At 36.2% G+C, this 14,872-nt stretch overlaps 1 protein-coding gene across 1 annotated transcript in view; it reads right to left on the bottom strand.

Moving 5' to 3' along the window:
• The window catches only part of ARHGAP42 (Rho GTPase activating protein 42), a 162,145-nt gene that overhangs the window by 22,460 nt on the left and 124,813 nt on the right, over positions 1-14,872 (bottom strand). Inside the window, exons 9-17 of the mRNA XM_052812685.1 lie at positions 13,014-13,114; positions 10,756-10,865; positions 6,859-6,937; positions 5,994-6,033; positions 5,042-5,104; positions 3,358-3,432; positions 2,586-2,670; positions 1,267-1,325; positions 336-441 (exon numbers count right to left, since the gene is read on the bottom strand). Of these exons, the coding sequence (XP_052668645.1) occupies positions 336-441; positions 1,267-1,325; positions 2,586-2,670; positions 3,358-3,432; positions 5,042-5,104; positions 5,994-6,033; positions 6,859-6,937; positions 10,756-10,865; positions 13,014-13,114 (718 nt within the window). The remainder of the gene's footprint in view (positions 1-335; positions 442-1,266; positions 1,326-2,585; positions 2,671-3,357; positions 3,433-5,041; positions 5,105-5,993; positions 6,034-6,858; positions 6,938-10,755; positions 10,866-13,013; positions 13,115-14,872) is intronic.

Below are 14,872 nucleotides of genomic sequence, written 5' to 3'. Positions count from 1 at the left end.
ACCAGCGTTTTCTATCAACCTTAGCATAGTTTTAGACGTTTCTTAAATTTAATTATGGCAATTTCTGTAGTAAGTAGGAACGTGAACAAAAACATTGAGTGGATTTATTTTATGAACATAGTTGGTCATCTTGGTGACTCTTTATGGTGTTATTTTTTATTTTGTTTCTACAGTGAGTGCTCTTCAGCTACATTTAGAACAGCATTTTAGAATTAAAAGTAATTTCAAGTGGCATTGTTTCAACACAGAGAATGGATTAAGCAACACTGACAAATTTAAAGCAGAAATAACCACATCTTACAATAATACCAGAGAGAAAAATAAAAAATAATTACTTGACCAAGTGCTTGATAAGGATGTCTAGCATCTCTCTGTTCTTCTCTGGTAACTTATGCACAAGCGCATGCACTGCCTCAACTCTGTAGTTCTGATCATCTGACTCTATTAAACAGAAAACAAATATTGTTGATAAATTAGAACGTGCTAAGATGTGACTATAAATGGCACCAATGTCTGTATGCTAATACAAGCATAAATAACACATGCATTACAAGAAGCCAAACACAATTAGCCTTTAAAATGATGAGGATAATTTGATTATATTTATTACAATATTCTGAAATCTGTATTTCAAGTAATTTGCCAAAACCACTGTTACAGGAACAAAAAAAATTAGTGGCAATGTTGACCTGATGTGTCACTTCAGTGAAATCCAAGATTTTACTCCTTGATATTAAAAATATCTAAAATTCTTGAGTGGCTTTTATTCTTATCAAGGCAAGAGGAAATGGGGAAATAACTTCAAATTATAGACTGAAGTCATTAAAAAAACAATCTTACTATCTTTGTATCTAATTACTCCATTTGTGAAAAGGAGATAATTATCACCGCCTCCAATTTCTCAAGGCAAGCTGGGAAAATAAAGGTCCCTGGATGAGAGGGATGAATGCTATAAATGAATTATCAGCCCATATAAAACAAACAAACATATGAATCAAGGTTCAGAATTTCATGCAGAAGGCAGTCACACAGATCGTCTAAAAAAATCAGAACAAACCAGTGAACAGCTTCATTCTAGTGTAACTTCTCTGTTTTGAGGGCTTTCATGTGGCACTGTGCTGTCACATACAGTGACATGGAAGAACTCGGATCCATGGCTGGATCACCGAATAATAGACCAAGGAAAAAAGTAAGGATAGTAACTGGGGAGATTAAGTGTTAGAAACAATATTACTTTCATGAAAGTGTATTTATTACTTTACTTACTAACAGCAACAATGAAATCTTTGTGCAGCTTGAAAGTCATCAGTGGTTCCGAAAGACACCTGGTTGTAAAAAAAAATATTAAAAGGAAATTTAAAGAAAAGCGTTACTCAAAGTCTTTTTAAGTTTTATGGGTGTGATTATGATAGCCCTCAACATCTGCACAATGTAAATTGGTATGTCCTAGGAAACCCAATTCAGTGATGACTGATTCTGATTACAAGTCGTATACAACTCAGTCATGTACACAGTCTGAAAATCTCTTTAAGTTGAATCTGGTGTCACCATTTAAGTTAATAAGGGAAATACTATCGTCACTGACTACAGCACAGAGACTCGCTGTTTTCTGGCTTCCATACTGTAGAACAGGGATAAATACAGATGCAGAACATAGTACAGTGGGCTGCAAAAGCAATCTTTTGCCCAAGAAAGGCAAAAGCATGATGAAATTTGAGACTGAAATTCTGATCTGGGAGATGCTAGAAGAGTCATCCTCTGAAAGGCAGACACAAACACAGAGCTACTGCTTGCTCACATTCTAATTTCACAAACACAGTATTTACAATGATTTGTGCTTCTGAAGCTGTATTATGAATTTCTTCAACCAAAGCCAGTCTTTTCAATGAAGTGTACATGAGCATTCCACTATAAATCCTAGGCCTATTTTCCAGAGTGAATAGGGATTTCTGATGCTGCCCTTTGTTAGGTGACTGGTTTAGGAAATCTAGATTTTTAGAAGTCATAGAACACTCACCATCTGGATTTGATGCTTTTTATTATGTTTCTTTTGAATGTTATATATTGAGACCCAAAAAAGAGCTACCTCGGAAGTACCATAGTTCTTGAAAATTTTGTCTTTTAGTAACAAAACTTTTAAGAGAAAATGATAGTGTGGGAGGGATATTGTGTTTGTGAAGACACCAACACCATAGGATAAAAACCTACGGTTTTGCTGAGATTTTTATTCTGCTCCAACAATGATGCCATGAAACCTCATGGTACACAGGTTAAGGGATTCAGAAAAGAAAGACTGAGCACAACATGTTATGTGGTTAAGGTAAAAAATTTTAAGCAAGAACATGCAATTAATTAAATTCTGCCAAATTTAGGGCTATATAAGGCATGACTATCTTAATAAGGCAGAAAGTGTGTGACAAATTTTAGATTTATTATTACACATAATCACAGGGATATTAGGCAAGATAATAATATACTCAATTATTACCATGCTAATGGATACAAGAAATATAATATGATATTAATAAGCAAAAGATTAATGGGCCAGAAAATGAACACTGAGATTTGTGTAGCATCATACTTACCTGAGGTAGTTTTTTAGTCCACTTGTTATTGTTTTATTGTCCCAAAGTTCCATATCAATGTCCATATCAGGAGGAGATTTAGGGGCTGGTAGAAATTTGAATTATGATTGTGTTACAGTTTGACTAACACACTAACTAGAAAAGCAGCAAAAGAGAAGCTAATAGATTAGTCATTTAGCTCGTGATTACTTATTAGCCAGATTAACTACCAATCTGATCAATCTGAATCTTTTAATCTCTGCCAAAGTATTAATAAAAATGAATTTAGCACTCATATTTAGTACCTGTAAACATTAACTATATGCACTGTATTAAAGTGGAAAGTAAGCCCAAGTCAACAGAGAATTACTAATGTATTTGGCTTAGACATTCAAACACAGGCATCAGAGAGCCAAATTAGCAAGAATAGTGAAAGACTAGAACAACTCTCTGTTAAACTGAGTTATGCTGTGTTACAGAACTAAGCTTTGGACCACTTCTGAAACATGCCAAACAGATACCAATAAATACAACTTTAAAGCTAAAAGAAGACATGCATTTTATCAGTAATTTGCTCATATCAATGATTACATGCAGAAATTGAATACTAATGCACAGAGGAAACTAGTTAGATAGATCACTCATTTTAAGACTGCAAACTCAATTTAGTGGCAGTAAGTGCACATACAAAATTGTAAATATTATGACAAAATCTTCTGAGCACAGCAGTTAAGGCAAAAGGGACCACAGCGCACACACTGCACACTGACAAAGGTACACTTCAGCTACTTACAAAATATGGTATTCATCAGCTTTTGCACCTTGGAGTTTACACCACCTATTCTATACAGCCCCAGGATTGTAATACCTACATTGGGAAAACAAGCACAATGAAAATAATGAAAATATGGTTATTTCAATATATGCTGATGCATCCTTTGTGTATGTTTTCAAAACACCTAAATGTGTTTATGGAAAATTGTACAATTACATTCTTGAGTACTGCTTTACCCTACTGAATTCTCTTCTGGGATATTAACAACTGCATTCCACTGAATCCATACCATACTATACACTAATCATAATTTTACATTAACAGAACCCTTTTGCATAGAAATGACCCATATTACCAAACAACAAGGAGATGGCTGGGAAAGGTGAAAAATAAGACCCCAAAGCAGTCATAAAACACATTACGTGTTAACAAGTTTATCTTACCTAGACTTCAGTAGAATTACTATGCATCTGTATTTGCTTAGAACACCATCCCTTCCAATTAAGAATTGATTGACATTTATAGGAGAAATTATTGTACCCAAAATAAAATCATATACTGTATACTGTTGAAACACTGCAATTGAAAATTTATATGTTATAGAGACAGTCAAATCCCAATTTACCCATAAGATTCAATTGTTGGGGTTTTTTTAATAGCACAGATACTAATAACAAATAATGTTTAAAGTGAGACATTCGCAACACAGTATTTCAGTATGCCAGTGATGATAATTTTATTGTTTTTAACTGCCTTTTAAAATCAGCAGGACTTAAAAGTCTTCCCTTCTCCCCACTTCAGGTCTTACCATTTAAAAATTGTCCACTTTTCCTTTGAAAACAACATTCCAAAGTCTGATCTCACTTCAGGTAACCTAGGTGTTTTGTTTTGAAACTCCCCCCCCGCCCCGCCCCGAAAAAACTGCAAGCTCTGAGTCAGCAGTGATTCAAAAGCTACATAACATTGTTACCTAAGAAACTGAATTCATGTTGAGCTCAATGTTGCACAGAGACCACACAGCTTTTGGATTAGAAGAGTTGCATGCTGACAGTTCAGTGCATGGACAAGAAAAGGTTACCTCTTTCTGTGGAAGGTGATACAGCCATACTCCTTCATTTAGAAGTGGATAATTAAAAATTTGCTGTGAGTTGCAAGATATTACCTCATCAGTAGAGCGATTATTATTTTCTTTTTGTACATTCCCACTACCAAAAATGAGTTTCTAAACATTTAAAAAATTGATAAACCTTGTGCAAAATGAGTGAATAAAATTACAGGAGTTATGCTCTGCAAAAAAGATGTTCCAGCAGAGAGTATTCATGCCACTTTTTGGTCTTCAGGTTTCACGCCAGAAACCAAAGCTGGGAGCTGAGGCTCCCCACAGTTTTACCACGATAAAGCACAATTTGGTGCCCACAAATTAAAGACTAAAGTTGTGTCCAACTGTCTATTAAGCTGTCTAAACAACATGAAATTACAGAAAATGTTTAAAAAAATAACTTAAATGATACGTTAAGAACTGTTGTTGGAACTTGTGGTAACAGTTTTAAGTGTAAAGCAGACAGATAAAATGTGAAAAGTACAAACCAAATGATGGACACACTCCAAAGCACAGCTGTAAAACATGTAGAATTAATCAAAGTAATATTCAAGAAAAAATACTCATAATAATCTAATACATAATTTGTGATTTAATACACACCTCTTGTTTCTACAGCATGAATACATTTCCTGACAAAGTTGAAACCTGCTTCATTTAAGAACACTATAAAAAGAAGACAAAAAAAGGTAATTGTTTCCTAACTTATCAATACACAAAATCTCCGTGTTTAGCTACATTCACATTAGTCAAAAAGGACTGATACACATTTATCCACAAGATTATGATTGATATTTACTCTGGAGAGCAAGGCTTATGAGGAGCGGCTGAGGGAACTGGGGTTGTTTAGCCTGGAGAAAAGGAGGCTGAGGGGAGACCTTATCGCTCTCTACAACTACCTGAAAGGAGGTTGTAGCGGGGTGGGTGTTGGTCTCTTCTCTGAAGTAACAAGCAATAGGACAAGAGGAAATGGCCTCAAATTGCACCAGGGGAGGTTTAGGTTGGATATTAGAAAAAAATTCTTCACTGAAGGGGTTATGAAGCATTGGAACAGGCTGCCCAGAGAAGTGGTTGAGTCACCATCCCTGGAGGGATTTAAAAGACGTGTAGATGTGGCACTTAGGGACATGGTTTAGTGGTGGAGTTGGCAGTGTTAGGTTAATGGTTGGACCCGATGACCTTAAAGGTCTTTTCCAACCTAAACGATTCTATGATTCTATATAGGGATATTATTTCAACACGCTGGCATGTATCTACATTTAGGTATACAGACTACTGAAATTTTTACAGATTTGTTAAATATATTGTAGCTTTGGAGCCAATCAAATTTTCTTCCAATTTGTGTTTGATGGTAATACAAAAGTTGAAGGCTTTCTCACAGTTTTCATAGCTTAGGATGTGCTTTTGTGTAGCCCGATCATGTTATCCAACAGTTATTTCACAGCAATAGAAAGAAAATGTAAAATAATTAATTTCTCCCTCACACACACATCTAGAAACCAGGACACTACAGAAATCTAGCAATATTTGATAACTACATAAATGAAGAGCTTACTTTCTTCCTTCTTGCTAATAATGGCTGGCAGTGTGTAGATCTGTAAAAAAAACCAAAACAGGTCAATGTTTGTGCTTTAAATTCTTTATTGCCAGGTTTGTTGGTAGTTGCAACATGCTGTGTATTAGCTTGCTGCTAGGTGAAAGCCAGCCTTGCCTTTCAGCTTGACATTTACCCCCACAGCACTCACCCAAGTTAACAGCCCTGTGGTAGGATAGGCACCTAAAATTTGTTAGAAGTCAGATTTGCAGACTCCAAATGGGTTAAATTTCAATACAACTACTGATCTAATTTCTGTACTGTTTCAGTCAAACAAGAAGCTTGTAAAAACACTCATCTATCTCATAAAACCATTTTTTTCCCCTTGGATACAGGTCTGGCGTCACCTTCATTCAGTGACTATTTTAAGAGCAGGTTAATAGTGGGAAGAAATCTCAGACAAGCCTGTCTCTTAGTAGCTTTCAACACATTTTTATGCTCTCTGCAGTGCCTTTCAAGATGGTGCTAATTGTTTACTCCATGACACTGCTCAAAAGATGGTTAGTCTTTACTAGTGCAGAAACTACCACTTCATAAATGTTATCCGAACCATGAATCCTATTAGACAATACACTATCATATTACTTAAACATTAAATAACTTAACATAAAATAATAATATATAAATAAAGGCTTAAATTCACTAATAGTTCTGCTTTTCTACTTTGTACCTATCTTCAACTGTGTACTTGTGATAGTGTCTCACAAAGAACAGAACTGTATTTGCCTGTACTGTAACAGAGTATCTGAAATGCATACTAGGTTCTTTCTTTAATATGTGTGCCATAAAACTGTAAAAAGAAAAGAAAAAGAAAAAATATCCTTACTGGTTCCTTGCCATCCATAGCTTCAAGCCAAAGTTTTCGGTTGGATTCTGAAAAAGCTTGCAGTGTGATGATTCCAGGTCTGTCAAAAACATACACATACACTGAAGTTACTAATTTCTTTTTCTCAAACAGTATCCAAAGTCAGAATCCAATTGTATATTGACATGAAGTGAATACATAAAAGACAGAGAGAAGTTAATGAAAGTTGAAAGCTTCTGTCATAACACAATAACTTTGAGCTAGATTTAAAAACAGGTTTGTTTTTTAAAAGTTCGGTATGGCAACATGTAATTTTAGATGCCAAGTCCTAAGTGCTCCAAGCCTCCAATAGGTATTAGGCACCTCCATATTGCAAGATGAGTTATACACCTGCAAATGGGATCCCATACAACCCATTTTTCAGTGGGGAGATGCTTAGGGTGGAAAACTTAAGGGCAAGATAGATCAGCTCAATTTGACTAAATATGTCCATGCCTGAGCTAGTTATCTACATTCCTTTAATAGCAAATGAAGTAGGTACTTTTAATCTGAAAGTCATATCCCAAAACAGACATCCAACGTCAGTCAAAAGAAATGTGCCCTAAAATGGCTGCCTAAAAAGAGTGCTTTGAGATAGTATCTCAAGTCTGAAGATGTAAAGCCAATTGAGCTGAGTACTGTCATGGTGCAGGATTTTTTTATTTGAAAGGACTCAAAAAATCAGTTCTTTCTACTGGCTGTGCTTTAACCACTATGAAAGAAGTTTAAAAAGTGGCATATCCTCTCTGTTGATGAAGCTTTGACATTGCTTAGAAAAAGAGCCATGGGAACCAGTGAAGGGATGAGGGAACCAATTTCTATCTTTGTTCCTGGAATAATTATATGAACAGATGTGTAAATACAAAGAATTAGTCTCTATTTGTGATCATGGGCAAATGAGTTCTTTAAGAAATGCTTTGCAGTTAATTCACTGATTTGCCAACATAGAATGCCCATGAGAGTCCATTTAAAAAGTCCTGCTGCCACACCAGTGTAACATGTAACTGCTCAAAACTTTCAGCAGACTGTCCCAAACTGATTTTTCTATGGTAGGTTCACAAGTAAAGGACACTATAGTTTTTACTAGGTATTTATCTTCCACCATAGAAATAAATAACCAAACAACCACCACCCTTGCCCACGTCTCCAAAAGACCTACACTGTCACCTTGTATTTAAAAAGCATTCAAGAAAGCAACTGGACAATATAAAATATCAAAATGTGTGTTCACTCACATACACCAAACCATTCAAGGAGGAGTAAGCCCTGCCTTTATACATAAAGATGCCAAGCAGAATATTTTGTTTGCTATCTACTATCACAAGAGTAAAAAGATACAGTTAATCCAGGTTAAGATGTATAATCGTTCTTCTATTTTCTTAAAGTCTAAGTTTATTTCCATTTTAATATTCCATCTTGCTACCTACCCACAGATTCTTATTTAGGAATTTTTCTCTCAAAAGCATTTTAGAAACAGAAACTGATTGTTTTTTTCTTTCTATTGTGATTACTGCTTAATATTCCATTTATACTTATAGTCCCTTGGTCAGCATGTACAGAAAGAACAGAAATTTCTGAGTGCCATTTTACTTCAGGCTTAGAGATACTTGCTTTTAGCTCTGAGTTTCTGATTTAATCTGTTGGCCAAGTTTGCAGTCATTGTATAGCATGTTTTAACACTGAAATATCTAAGACTATAAGCCCTGTATATTAGTTTCCTAAAAAAAAAACCAAACCCAAAAAACCCCAACCCAAATCAACTCCAATACTTTTTGAACTAACTTCATCTCTAGTTACTGAAATAGTTGGTAATTTCTCAGACATTAAAATTACACTCAAGGTGAAACACACTTTTTGGTGTTACCTTTTTATATAGCTCCAGTACAAATAAGATGGTGTAACCTCTAGAATAGTTTTTACAAGAAGTCTGAGCTGAATGGAGGTGTGAAAAACACCTAAGTAAATTTTAAATTAATTATGTCAATTGGAAGGGCTCACAGTGTGTTCTCCATTAGTTGTTCACACGGGTTTCTTTCAGTTAACATGGTTCTTTCATGAAATGAGATGTGCTCATCAGTCTGCATGGTTTTCCGATGTTTTAATAAAATAATATTTTATATAACATTTCATACAATGTTGCATATAATAATGCAAGGAGAGAATTAGCTCTGTGGGATAAGGTGTTTGGAGACAGAAGTTACCCATAAAATCTCACAACAAAATTTTGAAGACTGGTGTAGCTGCACATTTTTAAAAAGTGGTCTTTCATGATGAAAAGTCATACCCCACACCCTCACGTTACTAAGGAAACTTATCTTTTACTAGTGTCAGTTACTTTTAAAGCTTTTCTGTATTTTGTAGGTGATGTCCAACATCATACTGCAAGTAAACATTATTAAGTTTTGAATTTAAATTTAGTTCAAATGTAATCATTATCACAGTCTTTTTGAATCCTCAGTATTCCAGTACTGTGTTTATATTTATATGAACTCGCTCACATTCTTAGTCATTACAGACATCAGTAACAGCCACTGCATTTTCTCCTTCTTAGGAGAAACCCAAGTTTTACCAACACGACGTTCAGAAGAGATTAATGTTACCCTTGTATATGAACTGCCACCAAATATTTCTAGGTACTTCATTGTCTATTTATCTCCTCTGCTGACTTGTATGAAAATTCACTACTTCCCTGCTGAATACCAAATCAATTGGAAAAGTGAACTTTTTAATCACCCTGTGAAAGTTAGATCGTTACAACAATGACCAAGTAACTTTGTATTTCACTCCCCTTTCAATCTTCTGTCCAAGTTTCCAGAATGCCTTTAACTTATAGGCCATGCACATTTGTAATCAATCAAAATGCCCAAAAGGAATAAATGGTATGTAGAAAGTGCCTATAACTCTCTCTTTGATGAGATCTTGAAGAACTGCAGATGGAACTAATTGTTCTGTGCAATTTTGTTGAACTGTGGACATTCTAGTAGACTAAGGGAGAGAAAAGGGACAACACTCACTTGTGAATATGTTACAATGGTACTGCCACGGAGGTGTCTAATAAATGCAATTCTACTTAGGAACAACTACCAATTTCAAACTCAACCTGTCAATTCAAGCTTAGGAGCTTTCAAGAGACCAATTAGTGTCAACATTTGTTCATATCAAATTTCTATTTCTTAAACTTGAACTCACTCAGAAGTCTATTTGACCAAAATAATGTATTATATTTGAAAGTACCAAAGTAGCCTCAAAATTATAATGTAAATACAGCAGTGTTGAATGGAATTTAAAATGACAGTAACAGTCATAAAATATTTCTTAAAAGAATGACTACAAAAGTCAGTCTATTTATCATATTTTAAGGGAAAAATTAATTCAATATTTCTTTTTATTCTGAAGCGTAAATAAAAAACTTTTACAAAATACTGTGTACGTACACTTCAAATACAGAAAAGCTGTTTTCATCTATCTTATAATTATAATATCCATGAATAAGTAAAAAAAAATAATTGTAGAAGTAATTTTCAAAAAAGAAAAATGACGTGCTATCATACATTTCTGAAAGAAATAGAGATTGGTACAGAATGTGCTTATTAATAAGTATTTTAAAAAATATTTATGATCTGTTCCTAAAAGAGGGTAGTCAGTTGTGCTTCAGGTTCTGTAAGAATCCATCTTCTATCTGTATGCAAACATAATGTAGTTAAGACAACACATATGCAATGTAGTGAATTTTGTTCGAAAAATAGGTGTGAACAAGTAAGTACTAAGTCTTGAAAGCCTAGTTTGTCTGGATACAAGCATATTAAGAAATATATTGGTTGCAAGTGCTTCTATTTTTAATTATTTCCAATTTGTTAACACAATGAAAAAAATTCAAACCTCTCAAATACTTCAATATCGAAACAGAAACGTTTGTCAATTGAATCTGTCTTTCTCCTGATGCAAGATTTTAGCTTGAATATTTCTGGTGAGCTTGTGACAAGGCCATTCTATAAAACAAAACAAAACAAAATTAGCACAGGCAATATGCTGATATACCTAGGCTCGACATCTTAAATTTAACTGTATGAACAGTCCAAAGAACATGTCTTAAGATAGGGATTAAAATTATTTAGGAACTTATACAATAATTTCTCTGTATATAAAGTAAGATTACAGTTAATAGCTTTCTGTCACATATTTGTTATTTAATCATTATATTTCAGAAAACTCCCTAAATTCAAAAGTTTACAAACATCTGCATATATAATATGATTATATGTTACATGTTAGAATGACTATCATATAATTGTCAAGTCTCACATGTAGATAAAAAGATTTCTAAAGAATAAAGCTGACTAACTCCTAGTTCTGGCCACCATCGTGAGGCCAAACTCTATGATGTTGGAAAGGCTGATGCAATCACAGGGGTGTTTCTAAGGAATGGGAGAAAGCTAATGTCGCTCCTGCCTTCAAGAAGAGAAAGGAAAAAGATATAGAATCAGAATCATTCACGTTGAAAAAGACCTTTGGGATTGAGTCCAACAGCAAACGTAACACTGCCAAGTCCACCACTAAACCATGTTCCTAAGTGCCACGTCTACATGTCTTTTAAATACCTCCAGGGATGGTGACTCCACCACTTCCCAGGGCAGCCTGTTCCAATGCTTGACAACCCTTTTGGTGAAGAAATTTTTCCCAATATCCAATCTAAACCTCCCCTGGTGCAAAATCAAGCCATTTCATCTTGTCCTGTGGGGAACTACCGGCCAGTCTGCATCACCTTGGTCCCTGGGAAGGTGATGAACTGAATAATCCTGGAAAGCATTTCCAAACATATTAAGGATAGAAAGGTGACTGGAAGTAGGCAGCATGGATTTAATGAAGGGGAAATCATGCAGGATCAAATTGATAGCCCTCTACAATGTGATGGATGGCTCAGTGGATGATGGAAGAACAAAGAATATTGTTTATCTCAACTTTAGCCAGGCTTTCAACACTACATCCTACTACAGTAGGATGTTTCCTACTACATCCTCATAGACAAACTGGTGAAGTACAGAATAGATAAACAGATGGTGAGGTGGACTGAAAACTGGCTGAACTGCTGAGCTCACAGTGGAAGTCCAGCTGCAGCCGGTCACTAGTGGTATGCCCAAGGAATCATACTGAGGCCAGCACTGTTTAGGGCAAATAGGAATAACCCCAGACACCAGAAGAAGATGGGCCTGACAGGGTGGAAAGCAGCTTGGCAGAAAAGGACCTGCAGGTCCTGGTGGGCAACAAGTTGACCATGGGCCAGCAATGTGCTCTTGCAGCAAAGGCGGCCAACAAGCCTGCTGGGCTGCCATCAGGCAAGGCATTGCCAGCAGGTCAAGGGACATGATCCTCACCCTCTCTGTTCAGCCGTGGTGAGACACATCTGGAGTGCTGTGTCCAGTATTGGGCTCCCCAGTACAAGACAGTGATGTACTACAGCAAGTCCAGCTAAGGGCTACCAAGGTGATTAAGGACTTGAAGTATCTGTCATATGAGGAGAGGTTGAGAGAGCTGGGACTGTTCAATCTGGAGAAGGGGGATCATATCAGTGATTTATCTATAGATACTTGATGCAAAGCAGTAAAGAAGATGAGTCAGAGTCTCCTCAGTGGTGCCCAGTGAAACGGCAAGAGGCAGTGGGCACAAACTGAAATACAGGTAATTCCATCTGAACTTAAAAAAAAGCTTTTTTATGGTGGTCAAACACTGAAACGGGTTGCCCAGAAGTTGTGGGGTCTCCACCCTTGGTGATATCTAAAACCTGACTGGACACAGGCCTCGCTAACCTGCTGTAGTTGACCCTGTGTTGAGATTAAACTAGAAGATCTACAGAGTTCCCTTGCAAACCTCATCCATTCTATGATTCTGTGCAAATGTGATTGATTTCCTATGAATTTGGAACCACCACATTAGAGAATGTATTAAATATGCGGTTTATATACGTTTTAAAAGAAATATTTTTATTTAAATATTTATCTATGCTACGTAAGACATGCACTGCTTCATGTATGAAAACAGCCTTATGCTTTGTTCGCCACATTTTTTTAACAGTTTCTGAATGCTTAATATAAAAGATGGAATATACAGTTCACATATGCATTCATGTATGTGCAACTCACCACTTTTCCACCAGATTTTGTTTCAGCTATACTCATTGTAAATGTTTTTGTTCCTTTGTCGTAAGTGCAGTAATGTTTTACCCATGTAAACCCAAGCGGTCCTAGATTAGAGAGAGATAGTATTAAAAATAATCATTTTGGCTTTTTATCACTATTTTAGTTGGAGTTAGAGCAGAGAAATGAAACAAAACAGCATCCACAAGTAGCCTACAAAATCAAAAACTCTCCTAATTTTTTTAATTTGAACATGTTGTTCAGGTGTAATTTTCGAATATTGCAGCTTGATAAAGTTGCCCAACAGAGTTCCAGCAGACTGATTTTCTTTGGCAACTGGATGGGTAACAGCATTTTACTAGGGTAAACAGGCAGGAGACGGGCAAGATCCAGAGGATTTTTCTGCCTAGGAAATACAGGTGAAGATTTTATCAACCCAAGTGAAGCACAAGGATTCAGTATTACATCCTTTCTCTGAGGGAAACCTTGAAGTCTGGTATTAGATCCAGAAAATTGGACAAAGTCATGAAGTCAGAGTGCATTTCCCTTTACTTTCAGAGTTCTTGTCACAGGTAACAAATGCTTTTGGTAGTATCATAGAAAGGCTATTCTTCTGTCTGTTACCTTAAGGGAGTGCGTAAAATGGCATAGGCTCAGAGATAGATTTAATCTTACGTAGTTGAACACTGACGGGTGATTTCACTACATGAAAGGAAAGGAACAGTGCACTCTAAAACAGTAGTGGTGTAGAGATGGGGGATAAAATGCTGGCTGGCACCTTCAGCAAGAAACATTGGCCTTTTATGCCTTGGAACGGGTCCTGCTTGGGAAGAGGTAGCTGTAACAGTGGCACACAACTGACTGTGTCCACAAACTGACAATTGCACACACTCACAACACCAAAGTATAATATACTTAAGGATTCACTAGCCTTTGATTTAGATAGCCATACATGAAATCTACAGCAATCCCCAAGTAAGTGGATGTATGCCCTATCCCGGAGAGCTCACACTACTCCTTAATCCTACTGCAAAGTATAGGATCTCTGATGCAGAAGATGTTTTCACTCCTGGATTACCCAGAGCTTTGCTCAGGCATTGCTGTGAACGTTTACTGAATCTAAACACAAAACCCTCTTGAGCTTAAGCTCAATAGTATTTTAAACTTCATCTGCTAACCTAGCTTAGATACAGGTATTTATAATGTGTTCTTTGCTGTGAGGGCATGGAGTAAATCCTCCCACCATTTCCCTGATTCTCTCCACATCCTAGAAGTACAGCTAAGATGGGTGGTGCACTGCAGAGGACAGGATAATTCAGGTTTTTTGCAGTGTGACTGCTCCCCCTTGGGCCAGAACATTATGGCTATAACTGCACTGGTTAATAAGCAGTGCTGGCAGCATTCACAATGACTAGGTAACACATAGTCAATAGGTAACTTGGAAAAAACTTTTTAATTTTTGAGGATAGGAAATTTAGCACAGAGGGTGGGATATTCTGTGCAAGCTTCTCTCAGTGGCAGAGTAGAGCCCCATTTATTTTACTAGCATTGACACAGCTTCTGGGTACTCAGCTGCAGAGACCAATGGCTGTGTGAAGAGGTACCAAGAAGGAAAAGCATTTCTTTCCTCTTGGACAGCATTATGCTTCAGAGTCTGGCATTCAAACATGGCTTCTCTCTGCAGAGCCATCAAAAATGTAGGTGCCAAATACATCTATCTATCTGTATATATAGGCATAATGCAATATTGTAACTACTGTGTAAATTCAGAATAGGAAATGACTAGATGATACTTTCAACCCACATGTGATTTTCCAATTAATTTCAATGGCAGTTACTCATGGGAAAAATATGATACTGATTTT

This window comes from Harpia harpyja, chromosome 17 (assembly GCF_026419915.1).
Source record: "Harpia harpyja isolate bHarHar1 chromosome 17, bHarHar1 primary haplotype, whole genome shotgun sequence".
NCBI lineage: Eukaryota > Metazoa > Chordata > Aves > Accipitriformes > Accipitridae > Harpia > Harpia harpyja.
Note: the sequence above shows the minus strand (reverse complement) of the source record. Positions and strands in the feature narration are given on the sequence as shown.